This window comes from Papilio polytes, unplaced genomic scaffold, assembly GCF_000836215.1.
Source record: "Papilio polytes unplaced genomic scaffold, Ppol_1.0 DF821956.1, whole genome shotgun sequence".
Classification (NCBI taxonomy): Eukaryota; Metazoa; Arthropoda; class Insecta; order Lepidoptera; family Papilionidae; genus Papilio; species Papilio polytes.
Window position 1 is genome coordinate 1,878,429 of NW_013527248.1, and position 19,563 is coordinate 1,897,991.

Below are 19,563 nucleotides of genomic sequence, written 5' to 3' on the forward strand. Positions count from 1 at the left end.
GCGGCATATGTCGTCACCAGGTTTGAATAAAAAGTATTACCCAACTCGTTTTCCGACGTATCACCTTTAGCTGTTGTATTTCGTAAAAAATCAATATGTAATATATTGTGATTTTTCTAAATACCAAGTGAATAATTTAAGAAAAATATCTCTATTTGTTGTTCATCTACTAGCCTTTAATCTTTATTTATTGATAGTGTGTTTGTCACATAGTGGGTCTACAAATTAAATTGCTTTCTATAAAAAGGATACCTTGTAGTTTGTTTAATTTGACGACAGAGATGATGGGTACTGGAGTTATTATAGTTAAGGGTAAAGCAATAAAACAATCAGTCAAACAGTTATCTGCCTTTAATCCACCCCTCTTCGTAAACCAGCAGCCATAGTCTTTCATTCGGTACCGTTACAGGAAGAAAAAAATTAATACGCTAGTACATATTGTTACAGTTTGGTTTGAATATGTGTTACAGATGAAGTTATGTGTAGTAGACCTTTATAATTGTATTTTAAACTATTTTATTATAGATTATACATGCGGATCATGAAAACCAGTGGTGCGACGCGATTTTGCCTCGTTATTTGTTTAAAAATAGCTTTATTATAACGGGACTAGCAGTTTTATAGTTAAAATTATTATTTGTACTTAGCATTCTATGCTTCGTTCTATTACGCTAATGTTTGTGGGGAATCAGGTTTTTTTAATTTTATTTACTGGCAACACAAGTATCTTTACTTATTGAATGGCAAAGACTATTAGCAATTATTTATTTTAATGCAATTTGAAGAAATCATTTTGAGTACTATGATGACTGTAATACGAGCGGTTTTTCTATGAAAATACTGGCAATAATGAATAACCGGTAAAAACCAGTATTTCAAGCAAATTTATCGGTACCGCGAAAGAGGGAAGTTTACAAACCGCTGTGGTTTTGTCATATTTATTTATATTTGGGCTTATCCAGTAATTCTAACATAAGCCTTGACCCAGCGGGGAAGGCAGTGACAACCGATTCTGATACACCTCTCTCTTCTACGTTCAAATTTACAGTAAAATTAAACAGTAATTGGTTTGAAGATGATAATATCTAGGATCAGAAAATATTTATAAAAAAACCTGATTCCATAAATATAAGTACATATTTATAACAGCAACATCGCGTCACACTTGTCGATTGTCTGTTTACCTTACTGCTTGTGGTTGTAGTGTTGTGTTGTAGTCGATAAAAAATCCCGTTTTCTTATATCAATTTAGATTATGGCCGAACATTCCTCGATTTTTTCATTATCATTAAATACACATTTTTTTGCACTTGTAATAATTTTTGAAAATATAAATTTCGATAATATTTTTTTTCACCTTTGTTTCCTAAATATTAATCCAAATAGTTTTTTTATTATCCTTAATATTGTATTTACAATTTTTCAACAGCCGAAAAATATGTTCATTTTTTTTATAATATTATTTTTTAACGACTCTTGTTACAGTAGTAGGTAACAGTACAAATATTAATGATCACAAGTTGGTTTTCATTGGTCATTAACATACGTTAATTTACAGCCTTAAAACTATCGCAATGCACTTAACAGCAGGTCCTACACTTACTTTACAACTTAAACATTTATACAAACTGTAAAGAAAAACTTACAACGAAGTTACATTACAAGAAAACAATATCTTGTCACATATATTATTTAAATTATTTGTATTCTATTGTGTTTTATGTTAATTTAAAAAAAAAAAAAAAAGTTCCCAGAACTTTATAAGTTCAGTGTGCACATTTTTTGAGGATTCAAAACATAAATATATAATTTAATTTTTTTTCCAAAACTCTATTTGTATATAATATTTCAAAATCTACTTTCCAAATGCGAGGTAATTTTAATAGTTTTTTTTTTAATTTGTAACCTCTCAAAAAATATGCACACTAAATATTTCGTTCCATTATAACGTGTAAAGACCTCCTGTTACATGTATTTCGTTTTAAAAATGCCTTATATTATAAACAAACAATTTGCAAATTTTTTAAATTAAGGCAAACTTTCGCTTAAAATTATTATTAGCAACAGAAACCCAACTTGAATATCTACTTAATATCTTAAGAAGCTAGGACTTACCTATTTTAGGTACGTAAAATTAATAATACGTTTTAATGAACTAAAAATACGTGAACAATATTTACAATTACGACTCAATACAATTAATAAAATCTATACATAATATCGCTTCATGCCTATCTATAAACAGAAACTTGAAAGAACTCTCAGTAGGCCACTAATACAAGACATTTCGACTACTTCATAGTACTATAGCTATCGTGCGACATTCACTAACAACGAATTCAACTCAAGAGTATTCAAATAAATTAATATCTATCTTCTACTTCGCATTGACGAGACTTCGGATTGTACTTATTTACAAAATGCAATTATATTACAAATAATATAAAATGAAACATATAAATGTGCACAATTTTGAGGAATTTAGACCTTATGCTTTATATGTAATAAGAATTCGAGGCTAAATGCCGTAAATATGATTCCACTCCTAAACATAGTCGTAACATTGAAACAGTTTGAAATTTCTGGTTACATAAGTGTATTACAATGCGACTGTTTGCCATTTGTACTAAACAACTATCTTTATAACCTACGAATACCACTCATATCATTGTAAAAGTATCTACGAGACGAATATATCAGTCGAAAATTGTATTTTAACAATTATATTTTATTCAAAAGAAATCATAACTTACTTTATTACCTTGGCTGGAATCGTGTTAGATTCATGTTAAGGCCAAACGTTGATTAAAACGATATATCGGAAGGGAACATCGATTATAGAATATTGCAAAATAAAATGTGTCACGTTGTAAACACCTACGTGCTTTTTGAAGCGAAACTATCGATATATTAAATTGCCCATCACTATTGCCGGATTCATTCTTATAGTCGTGTAACGGAATTAATTTGCTAGATTTTCTTGTACGGTTTAGACTATTCCCTTGGACATCATGCGAACAGTGTTCTTGAGCGCTTGGCGCTTGTTGCAGAACCATATTCTGATGACTTCCCGCTCGTATCCTAACTGATGCGCCAGCCCGGTGATCTCCGTGCCTGGAATAGTACAAAATTATATAAGTTAAAATAAGGCTAGATAAGCATGACATACAGTATGTGCTGTAACGTTGGGAGGTTACGAATTGCGAGTTGGAATGTTGGGACAATGACAGGCAGAAGTAAAAGGAGTGCCTGGGAAATACCTGCAGCTTATTCAGGCCATGTACTGGCGAGCCAGTACATACGTCCGGTCCGCTGCTGGCGATAGTGACAGGTTCGGTGTCTCGGTGGGTTTACACCAGGGGTCGGCTTTAAGCCCGTATCTGTTCCTCCTGGTAATGGATGCTTTGACATTAAACATACAGGAGGAGGCACCCTGGTGTATGCTTTATGCCGATGACATCGTGCTTGTCGGGAAGGATGAATGCGAGGTACAGAGCAGGTTGGAAGAATGGCGGGTTAAATTGGAGGGAGCTGGTCTTAAAATCAGCAGGACCAAAACTGAACATTTGTTTTGCGATTTTGGCGGTCCGACCAGCTTCTCTCCAATCGCCTTAAATGGTGTGCCTCTACCAACCTGCTCCGACTTTAAGTACCTCGGTTCTCTAGTCCAGTCCGACGGTGGCGTTGACCGAGACGTAAAAAGCCGAATAAATGCAGGTTGGATGAAATGGCGACAGGTTACTGGTGTGACTTGTGATCCAAGAATGCCTCTTAGGCTTAAGGGACAGATCTACAAGTCCATCATAAGACCTGTCGTATTGTATGGATCTGAATGCTGGGCCACCAAAGTTGCGGATGAAAGGAGATTGCATGTGGCTGAGATGCGTATGTTAAGATGGATGTGTGGTGTGACAAGATTGGATAAAGTTAAGAATGTGTACATTAGAGGAAGTTTGAAAGTAGCGCCAGTGGTGGAGAAATTGAGAAGCAAAAGGTTAGCGTGGTATGGACATATTATGCGACGAAATGATGGGGACATAAACCAGAAAGTGTTGAGATTGAATGTGGATGGCTACAAAGGAAGAGGAAGACCGAAGAAAGTATGGATGGATTGTGTGAAGGAAGATATGCTTAAGAAAGGAGTGGATTCAGATATGACGGCTGATAGAGATGTATGGAAGAGCAGCACATACTGTGCCGACCCTCCATAAGGGATAAGGGCAAGTGGATGATGATGAAGCATGACTGCATGACGAAGTGTCAAAGATCAATATCTCTTGTTCTCGTGTCTAATTTGGTTTTTATTTGTCATAGAGTAACAAACAAAATATTTTCTTTTATGTCCTCTTTTAAATTAATAAACAGTTAAAAATTATTCGTCTAATTACCTGAAGGATGGGTGTTCCTTTCGAAATGTGCGTTGAGTAGTTCAAGAGCTTGAGGTGTGAAAGATGTTCGTCGTTTGCGTTTTTTACTCGGCTCCATCCCAATGAAGTCCGTCAAATGATTCTGTCCGGAAGCGTACCTGGAAAAAAAAAAAAAACATAAGTACAAATTGAAAATGATAGTACAGTCTTAGACAATAGTTTCCTAAATGTAATGCAAAAAGTTTCGTTGCTATGCATGGAAGATACAAAAAGCACATGCCCGTTTACTAAATCAACGTAGAGTAGACATTTTTGTCGATTCTATTTTATCTAGTTATAAAATATCTAATAAAATGCGATAAAGCGCGAGTTAATCAATTATAAACAATATAATCGATCATCTCAAACTCCATGTTTTAAAATCTTACAAAGCATCACGTAGATGTATGAAGACTAGGGATAAAGTCACAGAAATCGATTACGCTTACACCTTACACATTGAACATTCGGCACCCGCAACCATGCCTAGATTGCCTGTCCATCTTGGGGAAAATCTAGCCACAATGCGCTACTTGCTCCTATCCTAATGTGTATCGATTAGTACTCCCCTGTATAGAAATACAACTCTCTCACGTAAAATCACGGAAATTATAGCCTCCCCTCCTATTGTAACAACTCTAATCTTTTTCATTTAATTATCTTAAAGATCGGATATAAAAAAAACATGTCAAGTTCAAATAAACCATACCATTTACAATACGAACGTCACATGAAAACAATGAACCTCGCTCTGGTTTCATAATACAACATTAATTTGAATACTCTTACATAAATGAATCTTCATTTGATGAAACCATGTTCGGTCTACTGGCGTTTACTTATGCATTGCCTATGTCAGGGATATTGTCCTGAGACGCGGCTGTCAGCCCCCATTATTCGAGTTAAAATTTTGTACGATGACCCAAGTCCTATCCGACCTAAGTGACCGTATATCTTTACTATTCATATTGCAGAGGTTACTTAGGTGCAGTCTGACTGAAGATACGCGATGTAACGTAACATATTACAGTGCGAACATTCACGTCAATCACTACGTTGTTGCGCCTCAAATAGTACGGTAGTATTACGGCATGGATGCTCGAAATGTTACACGTAATGTACGTCAGCACCCTTAGACCTAGCAACAAATCAACGTATAACGTATAACATATAACATAATATTTCATGTTAATTGTCTAATTTTATTTATTATAGTGTTTTGTTTTTTTTGAGAAAAAAGTGGTAGAGTAAATTTAACTCGACTCAAAATTCGGACATCAAGGTACTTCAAGGTAAGCTGATAAATACCCAAATTCAAAACAGGAGGTCCATTAAGTTACGTATTGTCTGTGGAAGCGGCAGTAAAATGCTACTTAACCTGGAAGGTCATTCAAGTTGTAAAACTTGGCGCGACTGTTTAAATGTTAATTGCCTAGCTTAGATATTTAATGAGATGTCTGAATTATTAATATTCTGCCGTTTTAAGTATTAATAAACCAATTAATCTTAAAATTCAATTAAAGTTAATGTAGTAATATTTAATAAAATTTATTTTTATTGATAATATTCTTCATTAGATTTTCTATTTTATAAACTTTGAATATAGTTTTAACAAAATTATTTCTTAAGAAAAAATCTTCAACCATTAATCTTCTGTTCTGTTCTGTTAGTTAAATCTGTATTTGAAATTCGAAAAAAGCATACATTTCAAGAAATATTTACATTAAGAAGACGATTGCCTTTTTTCCATGTAATTCCTTTTTCCTGAACCAATTTTATTCTGAACTTACAAATTTTGTATCGAAATTTTTATTCAGCTTCAAAAGTTATTGAAATAGTCGACAGGCGCTTGAAATTTTTATTAGCATTGCATTATGGGCACAGAATTTACGAAAATTTATCGAAAAAAAAAATGTTGAAGCCGAAAATATAAAAACGTTATCTCGAGGGTTTTTGTCAACTCGACAAATTAAAAACGGTTAAATGGAATTAAAAAAGCTGATTTGCTAGTTATCCCGGTTATAAAGAGAGTAGGCACGAGCTATCGGTATTAATTCAAGGGCTATCGTAACAGAGGTGCTCGTTAAAAATTACCACGGAGGAGGACAGCGCATTGCAAATTCAACGCACCATTTGCAATGTTAAAGTCGTAACGTTGCATCCAGATAATGCATTTTAATGATGCAAAATGTTAAATCGATAGATCATAGCCGCTCCGGTCCGAGCTTCACACAATATTAAGGGGCCGTCAGAGATTTAAGCGACACCTGGCTCATTCCGAATGATGATTTCATGCGATGTAACCTAACGGTACATCGTCTTTGTGCGTTCTATTTTTAGTATTTACTTTAAATAATGTACAAGTTATGCTTTTTGTAACTTCAACATGAAGTTAATTTTAAGTTCAAAATAAGTTGTTTGTATCCTATCTTTTCGCAGCCGAAAATTTGTTCAACTTAATGCTGATATCCCGGTTCAAAAATTCACCTGGTACCATACATAATTACATAGACTTTGTGAATTAAAACAACATATAAACATGTAATATCTTAATATCCTTAACATTAAACTAAACAAACATGCAGTTAATATAGTTACAAGCCATGCTCAAACCGTGAATAATATAAAAATGTGAAAATAAACATTGTTGCAAACGCCGTAGTATACGATAAAGTCAAACGACACAAACAAAAAGAAAAAAAAACACGACAGTATGTTAGTAATGGGGAGAAGCATTGAAGGACGTGGAAAAGAAAACCTAGCCGATAGAAGCTCAGTTAGTCCAGATTTGAGAAATGTTTACATCGTTGCTAAGCATCAAGGGCCAAATGTGTCACGAAACGGTACAGTACCACGCACAAGTTCACTCAAACAATGATAGTTACCTCTCTTCGGCTTCCTTCATCCAACGTTCGAGCACCGGTTTGATTTTCTGCGCACTTTTTGGTGTTATATCCAATTTCTCAAATCTGTATCGAACATAAATTGTATCGTTAGAAGTAAACGTAAAAAGAATTCTCTTCACGAACCGAACGCACGGGAACTAAATAAGCGACCGAAATTTTAGAGGGACGGAACGGACGATCTCTCATCCCTGATACAAATTAACGTAGCCGAAACACAGGACATTGACATGGCGTTAACGATAATAGCGACGGAGAATAAAAAAAAAACAATAGGCAATTTAGGCCGGCGGAGTAATCAGTTTGATTAATACCGAACGCGGTAACAATAAAATGAATTCAATTAGAGGCGAAAGGTAACGTATGCCAATGCCCTGGCTTTAAATTGCGCAAAACGTATAATACTAAATGAAACAAAAAAATAATAAAAAAAGAGTAATGAAATAATACATCATGCCAGATTAGATGGAAAGTTAGAAATGTAGACACAATAACAAATCAGATAAAAGTCTCACGGCGATAATTCATGTGGGTCGTGCGGCGGCGCGTCAATGTAACAAATGTAACCTTTGTCTTAGCATCAAAATGTAACATCGGTACTGATCCAAGACGTTCTTAGTGTAATTACCCGTATGTAAATACCGTATACGTGTGAAAAGCGAAAGAAAGAACTCCAAAAAGATGGTAATTACTCATAATTGTATGCATACATCCCCGCTGTATGATCCAGATAAGATTAATAGCGTTGAAACATTTTGATTTAAAGACAGGCTGCGCCTGCGCACAGTGTGACTTGAAGCGTGTGCTTAATGCAAGTTGCTATCGCGTGTCTTCCAATTTATCAGCACTTTTAGCGTAACTTAGATTACTTATAAAATGTCAATTGGATTATAAAGTTGACTTTAATGATGATAATTTGGTAGACACTGCGTGTTAGGGAGTATAAAAACAAAACACATACATGTTTTGTTGCTGTGACGACAGCTGAGCTGCTAGCATCTGCGAAGCCAGGGCACTGGGGACGGTAACAAATTATATTAGACTCCAATAATCCAGTGAACAGCCGACCCTCCACTTACAGGAAGGTGGTATAGCTATACATTATTTTAAGAGAAAAAGCCGCACACTTCGTCTAATATATTCATATTTCAATAATAAATACTCAACTTAAAACAGAGCAATATTTTGATGAAGAATACTAGAATATTAAATGCCTATCTCACCAAATTGTAAATTGTCTGATAACAATCGAACGTTCCCTTATCTGACGGTGACGTCATTTTCCAGCTATCTGAGCCTCTATCAGCCAGTGGTGGGACACGCCCTAAATTGTTTAGATATTACTGCAATAATCCCTCACCATAGAGTTTTTGGACTTCAATCTGAGTGTAAATCGGTGACTTGTATTGAGTTCAAAGTTTTATATATTCAAAGAATTGATGCAATTATGTGCATTCAGTTAACTGTTAGATTGGACAAGATGTCTCATAAAATTGTAATATCATTGGTCCATGCCTAATTCATCATTTGTCGACGCTCTCGTTAGTGGCAATGACCATGAGTGTATCGATCATATTACGTTTGTAAAAAAACATACTATCTATTTATGATACTAATATATTATTGCTTATACTACGTCAATTAAAATAAGTTAAAAGAATAATATACAATTATAAAACTATAACCTAACTAATTTTACATTTGATTGTAAACCGAGTTTAGTCGGACATGAAAGGGGTAGACCTTGTATAGCTAACGTCGACGAACGAAACAAAATTGGAGGGAATCAAAAGAAAAATTAATGGAAAATGAAATCACGACACGGACAAAGACAGGGGAATTCTACTCTTTTAATTACACGAAAAAAGTAATTAAGGCAAGATAATTAATTAACTGGAACAGAAGTAACGATTAATGATTTTATTAAACGAAAGGAGGTCGGCGGGGTGGGCCGATTGAAATTTCCTTCGACCGGTTCGACCCGCGTACTATTTACAATTTGATGGTGAAAAAAAAGCCGTTCCGAATCATTTTCATTACATTTAATTAAACTCTTTTACGGCCAAATTGTATATTGTCGAGGCTTCAAATCAAAATAAAGTTTTATCGTTGCCATGTTGATTCCCCTCAAATATTTTAATTTTTTTTATATTGCCGAGTTAATTGACTTTTTGTATAATTAAGAAACAAATTTACGACTTTCATTACTTAAACATAAGTAGCCTAATATGTGAGTGACTTTAAATTTTACCCAACAAAAAAACATGTTCGTTATATTGTTAAAGCTTGTAATTATTTGTAAAATTAAAAGAGATGACGCATTATAATTACAATTGATAATAAACTCGTAATAATAGAGTTGATTAATAACCAAATATATGTAAATTTATTCAGCGATAGAAGTGAGTACGATAAATAAAAAATTATACATAATATACGTATATAATAAATAATACCCGAATAAGTACGCACGCGCTCGCCTCTAATAAAAAATGGTTTAAGCCCCGAGACAGCCGACCGAAACGGAAGCCGTCCGAATCGTAATTAATTAAAAGAATTGTAAGCAATGAAAGGAGTCATGCTGTTTTACAAATCACTTCAATTAACGATATTAAAAAGTTGGTGTGATAACTGTTCTTGGCTGCGTGACGACGTTGCTTAATACAGAAAAAAAAGGTTTTCGCCTGCCTCGGGGGACGGGCGCGAATTACTTTGACAGGCGAGCTCTATTTGCCCACGCTTTATTACTATGATGTGTTGATTAAATTGTTAACGTGTTGACATTACAATGTTTGCAGATAATAAAAATACGGATTGTAACTTTTTTTTATCACAGACTAAAGAGGCGGGTATTTTGTTACTCGTTTTAAGCAAAGTGTATACTCGTCTAGACAAGCGTGCGACTTTAACTCTTGTTAACAAATAAGCATAATTTATAACAATATTTTTTGTTCTTGAATATGATATAAAAAATGAAGGTTAATAGTAAATTTCTCACCTGCAAATCGCGCTTTGGCTATACGCTGGTCCTTCGGTAACGGACAGCGCCTGCCCCACTTGCGTCTGCGTCAAGCCCAGTCCGAGTCGACGTAGCTTGAACGCCTTCGCGAACTCCTTGATATCCTCGAGGTTGATGCCGTCGACCACGTTACCAGAAGACTGACTGATGGTGGGTTGGTCTGTCAAAAAGTATGTTAAATTATTCTAAAATTTTATCAGATAATTTTTAGATTAAACGTTATATTGACTGATGACAATAGTCAGAAATATTGAGCCCTAAGGTCGCAGTTAACATCTGCGGGGCAGGATTTTCTCTACATTATATCAACGTAATAACAATAACTTCTTTCCGAAGTAAGTTTAAATTTTATGGTATTACAAAGTGATCTTAATCAAACAAAGTTTACTTAACGAAACGATTAGGCCATCCCATCGTGTTCGTTATAAATCGTAGCAGCGGTGTAATTATAGCCAGGTTTATTAGGCAATTAATGTAATCAGTTGATGGTGGCATTTCCTAATTATGCGGGATGTCATTAGCGTGGAGACGTGCTGCCGCGGCGGCGGTCGGCCCGCGACTGCCCCCACCCCCTGCTTAGCTAACCGATGACAAATTACTTTCGCTACCTACCCGCGCTAGTTTAACCAGTAGTCGGCACCAATTAAGACAAGGTGGGGTTGGTAAATTGGCAATCGTACCCCCATTTACCGGTGTTCCAAACTCAGACGATTGCTAATATCGTTTGTTATGTACCGATGAATTGTTATTGTATTCATTTGTTTCGATCTTCATCTCATTTCTCCAATGACTTTAACAGTTTAGGGTCTCTGATTGGAGTGTAATTCGATTGTCCCACGAGAAACTTTCATTTCCTAATACTGTATTCTCACATATCTCTTCATAACATGTGGGGTTTTGTACTGCTAATTGTTAGTATAACGACTACAGCAAAAGAACAAAATCATATGAATTAGTTGCAAGCAACAAGTTACAATGTTCACGTGTTACTGATTTGAATAACGAAGTATAAATAGCGCGGCCCCATCTCATCCTTCATCGAGATCGTATCAAAGGTGCTCCAGAAAGCAGTCTGAAAAAGTGCACACACCGCTTGTGTTATGGCATTCACATCAAATACGTTGATATGCACAATACTTTGGTTTATTCTTTGAATATTTTATGATTGAATCAAATATATCTTTATTGAGAAAAATTAAGAACAACAATATTTTCGAAATGTTTGCAAAATCAATATATTTTTGTCCTACCCTGCATTCCAAATTTATAACTACATTTAACCCTGAATCAATTATGTGTGTATAATTTTACTATCGAGTAATAACAATTTATTGTCGGACAGATGGTTAAAATTGACATGAAATTTATTAACCCACATGAAAGTATCCTAACAATTACGTATATTAAAAGCGAAAAATGAAAAGTTAGGTAAGAGTTTATCTTGTCCAATTACAGACCATCGCGTGATGACGCGCACCCATTAATTAAATTACGAAGATAAGTCAATTGGTCGAATGTATACGAATTCAACAATAATGCATCGAGATATCGTAGTCTTAATTGTTTAATTCATGTTATAAATTAATTAGACACTTAGAACTTGCGTGCGCGATAGTACTTCGTTTATTGAACGGTGTTACGTGTAAGCGAGCCATTTTAAATATGTAATGCCAATTGAGTATTTTCGGCCATTTCGTCGTTCGATTGTTTTAAAGTGATGTTCTTTTAGCAATTACTAAGTATATTTGTAACATTTTTTTAATTGACCACTTTGTAGTTGGTTTATTTAAAACGTTTGACGAATTCTTGGTAATTCATAAACTTTTTTTAACTACTCTTATTCTTTGGAATCAAGTGAAGCAATAAAATGTGTTTTAAATACTTCAATAGCAGTCTTTAGATTCTTTTTATACATTTATTTAAATTAGATAGATTATTTGTTGGACGTATTACTACATTTTACATTGGTACAAGCATTAAAAAGTATTTAAAAATTTTAAATTCAGAATCTTTATTCTAAATTTACTTGTTAATCAGTCGCCCTCGGGGAAAGCAATTCTTATAAAACGGTATTGCTTACATCAGGAACTTGGAGGTATTTTATTTCATTGTTTATTTCAACGGAAGACATTAGCCGGAGCTCATTAGTAAACCCTTACCCTTATATTACTCTGATAACCTTCGAAATCGCTTCCTCTTCAGAATAGAACCTTGATATTAGATTTACTTATCGACAGAATTGTAATAACACACATCAACTATATATCTACTTTAGTGCTCGAAACCCTAAGTTAGAGGTGAATAGGCCATAGTCAACCACGGTGGTCCACAGTTTAGTGACGTCACACATCTTTGAGATTCTCCGCAGATATGGGGAAGTAGCATAGCAACGGTAAATATTGTCATACGAAAATCGTAAATCCTAAAAAAAAGTACATGGCGGGATTCGAACACTGGACGTACATTACAAGTTAAATTCTTAACCCATAGCCTATCTACATGTCATGAATTATTTGAATTTAAACTAACTAGCTGTTCCCGTGCGATTTCATCAGCATAAAATTATTTTATTGTTTACATGTGCCATATTGTCAATTGCAAATGTCAAAATGACATAACATGACAAAAATTGGCAATCCTGCTTCCTTGATGTTGGCAGCAACTTATGGTCTCTTTCCCACATTAGGGTTTTTATCCAAAATATTTATCCCCTAAGTTTCGTGGCGTGAAAATATATAGACTAAAGCGTGACGTAAGTGTAGGTTTTTTTATTTACAAAAAGGTCATTCAAAAATATGCTGTAATTGCCAACATCTTAGGCAACAAAGAAGTGTGTGTTTACGCTTTATTTTAATAGTATAGATAGTATACACATATAAGTATAGATGAAAAACTGCACAACATATGCTGTCCCTTTTATTTTTCCTCGTGAGACAGAGATAACATTATGTTGTAAAACATGTTTGTCAGTGGTATTTTACGACAAAGTTAACAAAAACAAAATCGGACCGCCATTTGACATTTTACAATCAAAGCTTTAATTACAGTTAATTAAAGTTATCGAAATGATTAGTATGAATAATTTGAAAACATAAAAGTACAGGTCAAGAAACTTAATTTTAATATCGAAAGTTTATGATTTTGTTATTAAGAATAACACCGATTTTGATACAAGCAAATTATAAATTTGTTACATGCGTTGCCCGCTCGTCTCGTTTCACTCGAGTTACGATTACGTAATCGATTCCTATTCGTTTAATAATCGATTGTAATTAACTAGCTAATACCCATTGTAATTGCGTATAAGATTTCATGAAGAATTCAAACGTTAGGTAAAACTTTGGTAAACGTCGAACTCACTGAGTAATTAATAAGCCATTTTGTAGAATATCGATATTACAGACGGAACAAAAAAACCGTAATTTGAGAAATTAAAGGTTCTTTTTTTAATCAATACAGGATATGGTATTTTTATAATATTAATATACATTAAACAAATATTCATATCGACTCATCAATAATCTATCTATATAAACGTAAACACACACTTCTTTGTTGCCTAAGATGTCAGCAATTACAGCATATTTTTGAATAATTATTTTTTTAATAAAACGCCCTACACTTAAGTCACGCTTTAGGCTATATACTTTCACGCCGTTAAACTTAGGGGTTAATATTTTGGATAAAAAACCTAATGTGGGAAAGAGACCATAAGATGTTGCCAACATCAAGGAAACAAAGTTGCCAAGATTTGACATCATGTCGTGTTATTTGACATTTGCAATTGATAATTTGACAAATGTGAACAATAAAATGATTTTTTTTTTATAATTTTATGCGGATGAAGTCGCATGGGAACAGCTGTAATATATATTAAAAAACAAACAGCAAGATGAATCAAGTATGTATGTGTGCGATAAAATGTACTGCGACTTATAGTTTTACTAAAAATAAGTAAAATCCAGTTTTGCACTAGCCTGATTAATGACTCATAAAACAGTTAAGGAAATGCCATTTTTAATCCAAGGTTTTTTGATTATAATATACTTTTATTACGGCTGCCAGGTAGGGTTGTAACGGAACCCCGCTTCCGCATCCGCAAGTGCGGAACTTCCGCAAATAATATTAAAACCGCATCCACTTTCGCTTCCGTTATTTCTTATGCGGAGTTATAACGGAGGTAAATTTACATCTTTATCTGTGAGGCGATTACCTAGGTATCGTGTATGCGGCCCGCGCGGGCGTAATATGCCAACTAACTATAATTGTTATACATTACATTTGCATAATAAACTGTATCTTGTAATTATGTACGAATCTGTACTTTGAATAACGGAGTTTTAGTTTTTATTTCTTTAATAAATCGCAATTGACATTTTATTATTGACCTCTGCTTCCGCTTCTGCAGAGGTGAAGCCCTTCGCCTCCGCATCCGCATCCGCTTCCGTTAAAATAGCCTACCGTATAAGTAAGCACCGCTTATAAAAAAGCGAGAACGACCCATCCCAGCCTTAAATTTGCTAATAACTATAAGATTGTATTTTTGGTCACAACTTCGTGTAGAATTAAAATAAATTCTAGTAGTAAATATTGCTTTCTGATGGGAAAACGATCTATAAAATCGACAAAAAGGGTTCCGGCTATGAAAACACGCTAATGAGTTTTAAATTTAAACATTCACTTGTTTCATTTGGCCACTTTAAAACTCGTTGACCTTGTCAAATCCGAAATTAAAATTGAAAAAGGTAAATTTGTGGACTGTACAGCTCAAATTTAAATGGCAGTTGCGACTAGTCGGCCCAACTCTTTGTTTCTCTTATCGATTGCTCTCAATTTTATCGGCAGCGTTAATTATTTGTAATGGATTTTAATTAGTTAATTAATTGATTTAGTTCGACGGCCGCTGCCTACGCCCCTTGGTCGGTGTCTTTGATACCGAAGCGATCGATTTCTACGTTTTTATGATTCGTGAAATTTGTTAATACTGTAATTAGGTCTTGTTTTTGGGTTATCGAATGATTAGATATCGATTATTACCGATGAATATTTTCTTTATTTCTTTTAAACGATTCTTAAGTTAAATCCTTTATGATATAAAATACAAGTAACTTCTCGTATTTATAATTCGAATACTCGCAAATGTATCGATTAGTTCACGCTGACGAAATCAAATGCAGTAAAAATGTTAAGCACCCTGTGGATAATATTCGAAATAGTTATTATAATCGCAATAAATAAGCATATTAACATACTAACATATTAAGTTACCTAACGTTATAAGTGAACCAATCTCACTAAAATTATTAATGCGAAAGCTTAGATGGATGTATGTTATTGTTTGTAGCGTAAACTGCTGAACGAATTTCCCTGAAATTTGGCATTAATGTAGAGGATAATATGAAAGAAGACATAGGCTTTTTTAATTCTCCGCATACGAAGTCGCGGGCGATAGCTAGTTATTCGCCATTTGATTGGAATAGATGAAACGAAATATTTCCCAAGTTCGGCATCTATCTAAATGTATCGTATCGATTTAATTCGGACGAATTATCGCAGACAATAAAGAGAGGAACTGAGTAATTTAGTAATTGTATCCACTAACAACGAATTAAATAGTAACCAATGGAACCGGGCCCCGGGCGCGGACAGACCTTTACACGCAACGATACGGGTACGACACGATTGATTGTTAATAAATAAATTACGAAGGGTTAGAAAACTGTCCTAATATACTACGTTCATGAGAATCTTGACTTAAAATGTATAATGTTTTATGAGGAGTAGATTTTCAAAATGGAATCTTATATCAAATACAGTAAAAAATGATATCTGTACTGACTACTCAATAACTTATTTCTCCGTATCTTTTTACAGTTATTATGTTATGAACTCTAAATTACATTAATAAATCAATTATTGTAACTACATCGAAATTAAATGTAATCTCGTAAAGTATAAAAGGAATGTAACGGATTCCAGATGCTATTGTTTTAAATGGTACAGTCAGCTGCGAAATTAGATGAACGAGGACGATATTTAAAAGCAGTAACAGAATAAACCACCTTCACTATGTCTATAAATTACAAAACCAGTATTTCCTTTATAGTTTTAAGTGTTAAATTAGATACTGTTAAACGCGTGTTTTGCAATCAGTACTAATATAAATAAAACATTTTAGATTTATTTTTAGATAGTAGTTTCGAGTCGAGTATTTTACAAAACCTTTTTTTATACCTATTCATGGATTAATGATGGATCCATGGCGTAAAATATTCATAAGATAAAAACGTTAATACTCTATAACATTTTGTGAAAAAATTATCTCAACTATGTTATAATTTTAGCGACATTAAAAACTGATTAACAAATATGATAATTTTGAGTAATGTAAAGGCTAATCTATTGAATTTGACAGTCATTTACAAGATGTAAGAGTTCATTTAGAAAGGAAGGGCTTTCAGTGTTTTGACAACCCTATTACAATTTTTAACCATCTATTAAATTGTTAATTTACAATTACAACAAAAAAAAACAACGCAAGAAACTAGCAACTTAGTATTAAGCTTGCCTGGTGAAGGCCGGAAATAGTACGGAATCGATGTGCTCATTAACAGACAATTAGTTGAGCAGGTCGCGTTTGCCTCCATAAACAAATGCCAGTAAATGCAACTTGATGATATAATCAATGCCATCTAGTGTTAAAAAAACAAAACGTCTTTTTATTTTTTACATTACAATTGATTAATATGACCAATAATAACAGTGCCATCTATTGTAAAAAAAAAAACGTCTTTTCATATTTTTACATTTCAATAGATTAAAATCATAGACGATAGGCTCATACATTTTGTACATTAAGAAGTAAATAATTAAATTAACAGTGGTAGTGCCCGCTTTAACATCTTAGCACGAATTTGCCGGCACGCCCGGTGTAATACCACGTCCATACAGAAGACAGGCGTGAAATGGAACCAATGCCGTGTTTCGTCTGATGAGTGTGGTGCCGGAGGCCTAATTTAAGTCTTTCTCTTTACCACCCTTTTCTTATAAGGGGAGGTTGGGAAGAGGAAGTGGATTTGACGGTAGAGGAGATGCATAGGAAGGGGAAATATCCTCTTTCTGTGCGTCTCCTCTTCCGTGGTATAAGGGTAGGCAACGCATCTGCAATTGCGGATGTCTATAGGAAGCGGTCGCTTCGCCATTTTGGCGATTTCAGGGGGCCGCTTGCTCGTTTGCCACCTTATGTTATATATAAAAAAAAAATAATTAAATTACTGACTAGCTTGTAGTTTTATATCTTGTAAATATTAAAATGTAGTCACTATAATACGGTAGTACCTCGATAACTTAAAAACCTCTATAACTTCAAAAAATAATATGTTACCTTCCCCTTCAGAGCCCAAAACCTCTGCAACATACAACATACAATATACCCTTGATAAATTAAAGTCTCTATAACTAACTTAAAATATTTTGTTTCTCTTGGACTTTAACATATCGAGGTTCTACTGTATTTTTAATTAAGTAACTAGAACTAATAAGTTGCAATTAATGTTCATAGAATAACTTTATTTCTAAGATACTGGTTAACACAATCTAATTATCAATGACATAATAAGTTTCCGGTAATTTTCCATCCTCTATTTTATATATAAATTATATAAATAACTAGGAAAACCAATTTCTCAAATAATCTGACTTTAAAAGTGCCCTTTTTCTTAAATTAACTGAAAGTTTTAAAATAGTCAAATTGTCTGATCGTGTTTCCAAATTTGTTAGCCTAATGTCGCCTTGGAGTTAGTTAATATTTAATTCAGATGTATTTATATTGGTTCGGTCGCAGGCAAGGATAGACTAATACGATTAGTGTCAGTTCATTCCGTGTATTTACGTTAATTAAGAAGGAAAGGATAAATTAGTTTTTTACATTTAGTTGAATTTAGACAAAATACTCTAGACTATAATCATCCCTTACAAAAACATTTAAAAAACAGGTGTCCTGTGTTAGCAACAAATTTACATCAAGATAATAAAGCTTATAATAAATAGGCCAAAGAATAAAAAACCAACTTGAAGTTGTTTCCTGCCGTTTCGCGCAAATAATTCAAAATATTACCACAACTGATTCGTCACAATGGTATAAAAAACTTGTTTTGTAATTAAAAGCAAAAGTATCTAAAGTTTCATTGAAATAAATGCAGCAGTTAAAGGCAGACAGGCGAGCTTATTCTGGTCGCGAATTAAACAAAGTTCGCAATTAAGTTTGAAAAGATCAGCGCAGGCCCCGCTCACCTACGTCGAATGCGAGCCTACTTTGCGCTAATCAACTTTGCGGACAGTTACCGAACGCACTCGCAACTTTAGAACACCGGTCGAGTCTCCAGCTCTTTATAGTATTACGCTAAATAACTACGACATTGTTGGACTTCGCAAGAGCTAATGGATCGCCCCTGTGCTTAGAGTTTAAAACTTTTATAGATAAGTACAATTGTGTTAAGAGTTAGAAATAGCATTGCAAGGCTCTCTACTATGGCTTTTAATGTTCTAATGTTATTTTAGAAATCAAATTGGATAGTAGAATGTATTAAGTAATGTGCTTCTAGTAAACATTTTATGCAAATGATGTTGCTATATTGGTGTTTTGCTAGAGTTTAAAATGTAACAAAAACAACAATTGAAGATCCGTTGCCTGTTTTTCTTGTAAGACAGAGGAGAAAAAGGAGTTTTTAAGGACACCGTGAAACCTTTAGGGGCTTAAAATTCAACAAGCTACTTACTTGGTGAATCTGCTAGTAAATCGGCATCTTCCTGGGGCGGCGACTTGATGGATCCCGGAGACAGTTTGACGGGCGCGTGCGGCGACGAGTTCGAGCAGCTCGTCGAACTGCATGGCGCTCCGCTCGCGTGCGACGTCGTGATCGTGATCTCCCCATTCGACGCAGCAAGCCTGCACCGTAACATCGATAAAAATTACATTTGCGCATGTGTGGGTGCGTATGTCTGCGAATTATTTTGAAAAGTAGTTGGTATTGGCTTTTATTACGAGAGAAAGTACTTTTGAAAAACGTGTACCTTACAATAAAATAAGTTGACTGTATTTATTACATTTTTATCAGCTGACTTGCCTTTTAAGGTGTTCTCAAAATTTTATCTTAGTATTGTTAATGTTTTAATATCCTTGCTGCGGGAATGGCCTCTAAAGATAAACCGGATTGGTATCCCGTTCCAGTGAACG

The 19,563-nt window shown here is 34.2% G+C and overlaps 1 protein-coding gene across 9 annotated transcripts in view; it reads right to left on the reverse strand.

The window, feature by feature from the left end:
- Positions 1–333: 333 nt before the first annotated feature.
- LOC106107647 (POU domain, class 6, transcription factor 2) overlaps positions 334–19,563 on the reverse strand; it is a 123,577-nt gene continuing 104,347 nt past the window's right edge. For 6 of the 9 annotated variants that reach the window (XM_013288600.1, XM_013288597.1, XM_013288596.1 and 3 more), the window contains 6 exons: positions 19,106–19,275; positions 10,308–10,488; positions 8,271–8,324; positions 7,292–7,375; positions 4,389–4,525; positions 334–3,114 (listed from right to left, as the gene is read on the reverse strand). In XM_013288600.1, the coding sequence (XP_013144054.1) occupies positions 2,990–3,114; positions 4,389–4,525; positions 7,292–7,375; positions 8,271–8,324; positions 10,308–10,488; positions 19,106–19,275 (751 nt within the window). In that variant the 3' untranslated portion in view covers positions 334–2,989. The remainder of the gene's footprint in view (positions 3,115–4,388; positions 4,526–7,291; positions 7,376–8,270; positions 8,325–10,307; positions 10,489–19,105; positions 19,276–19,563) is intronic. The other 3 variants (XM_013288598.1, XM_013288599.1, XM_013288601.1) reach the window with 3 other exon arrangements.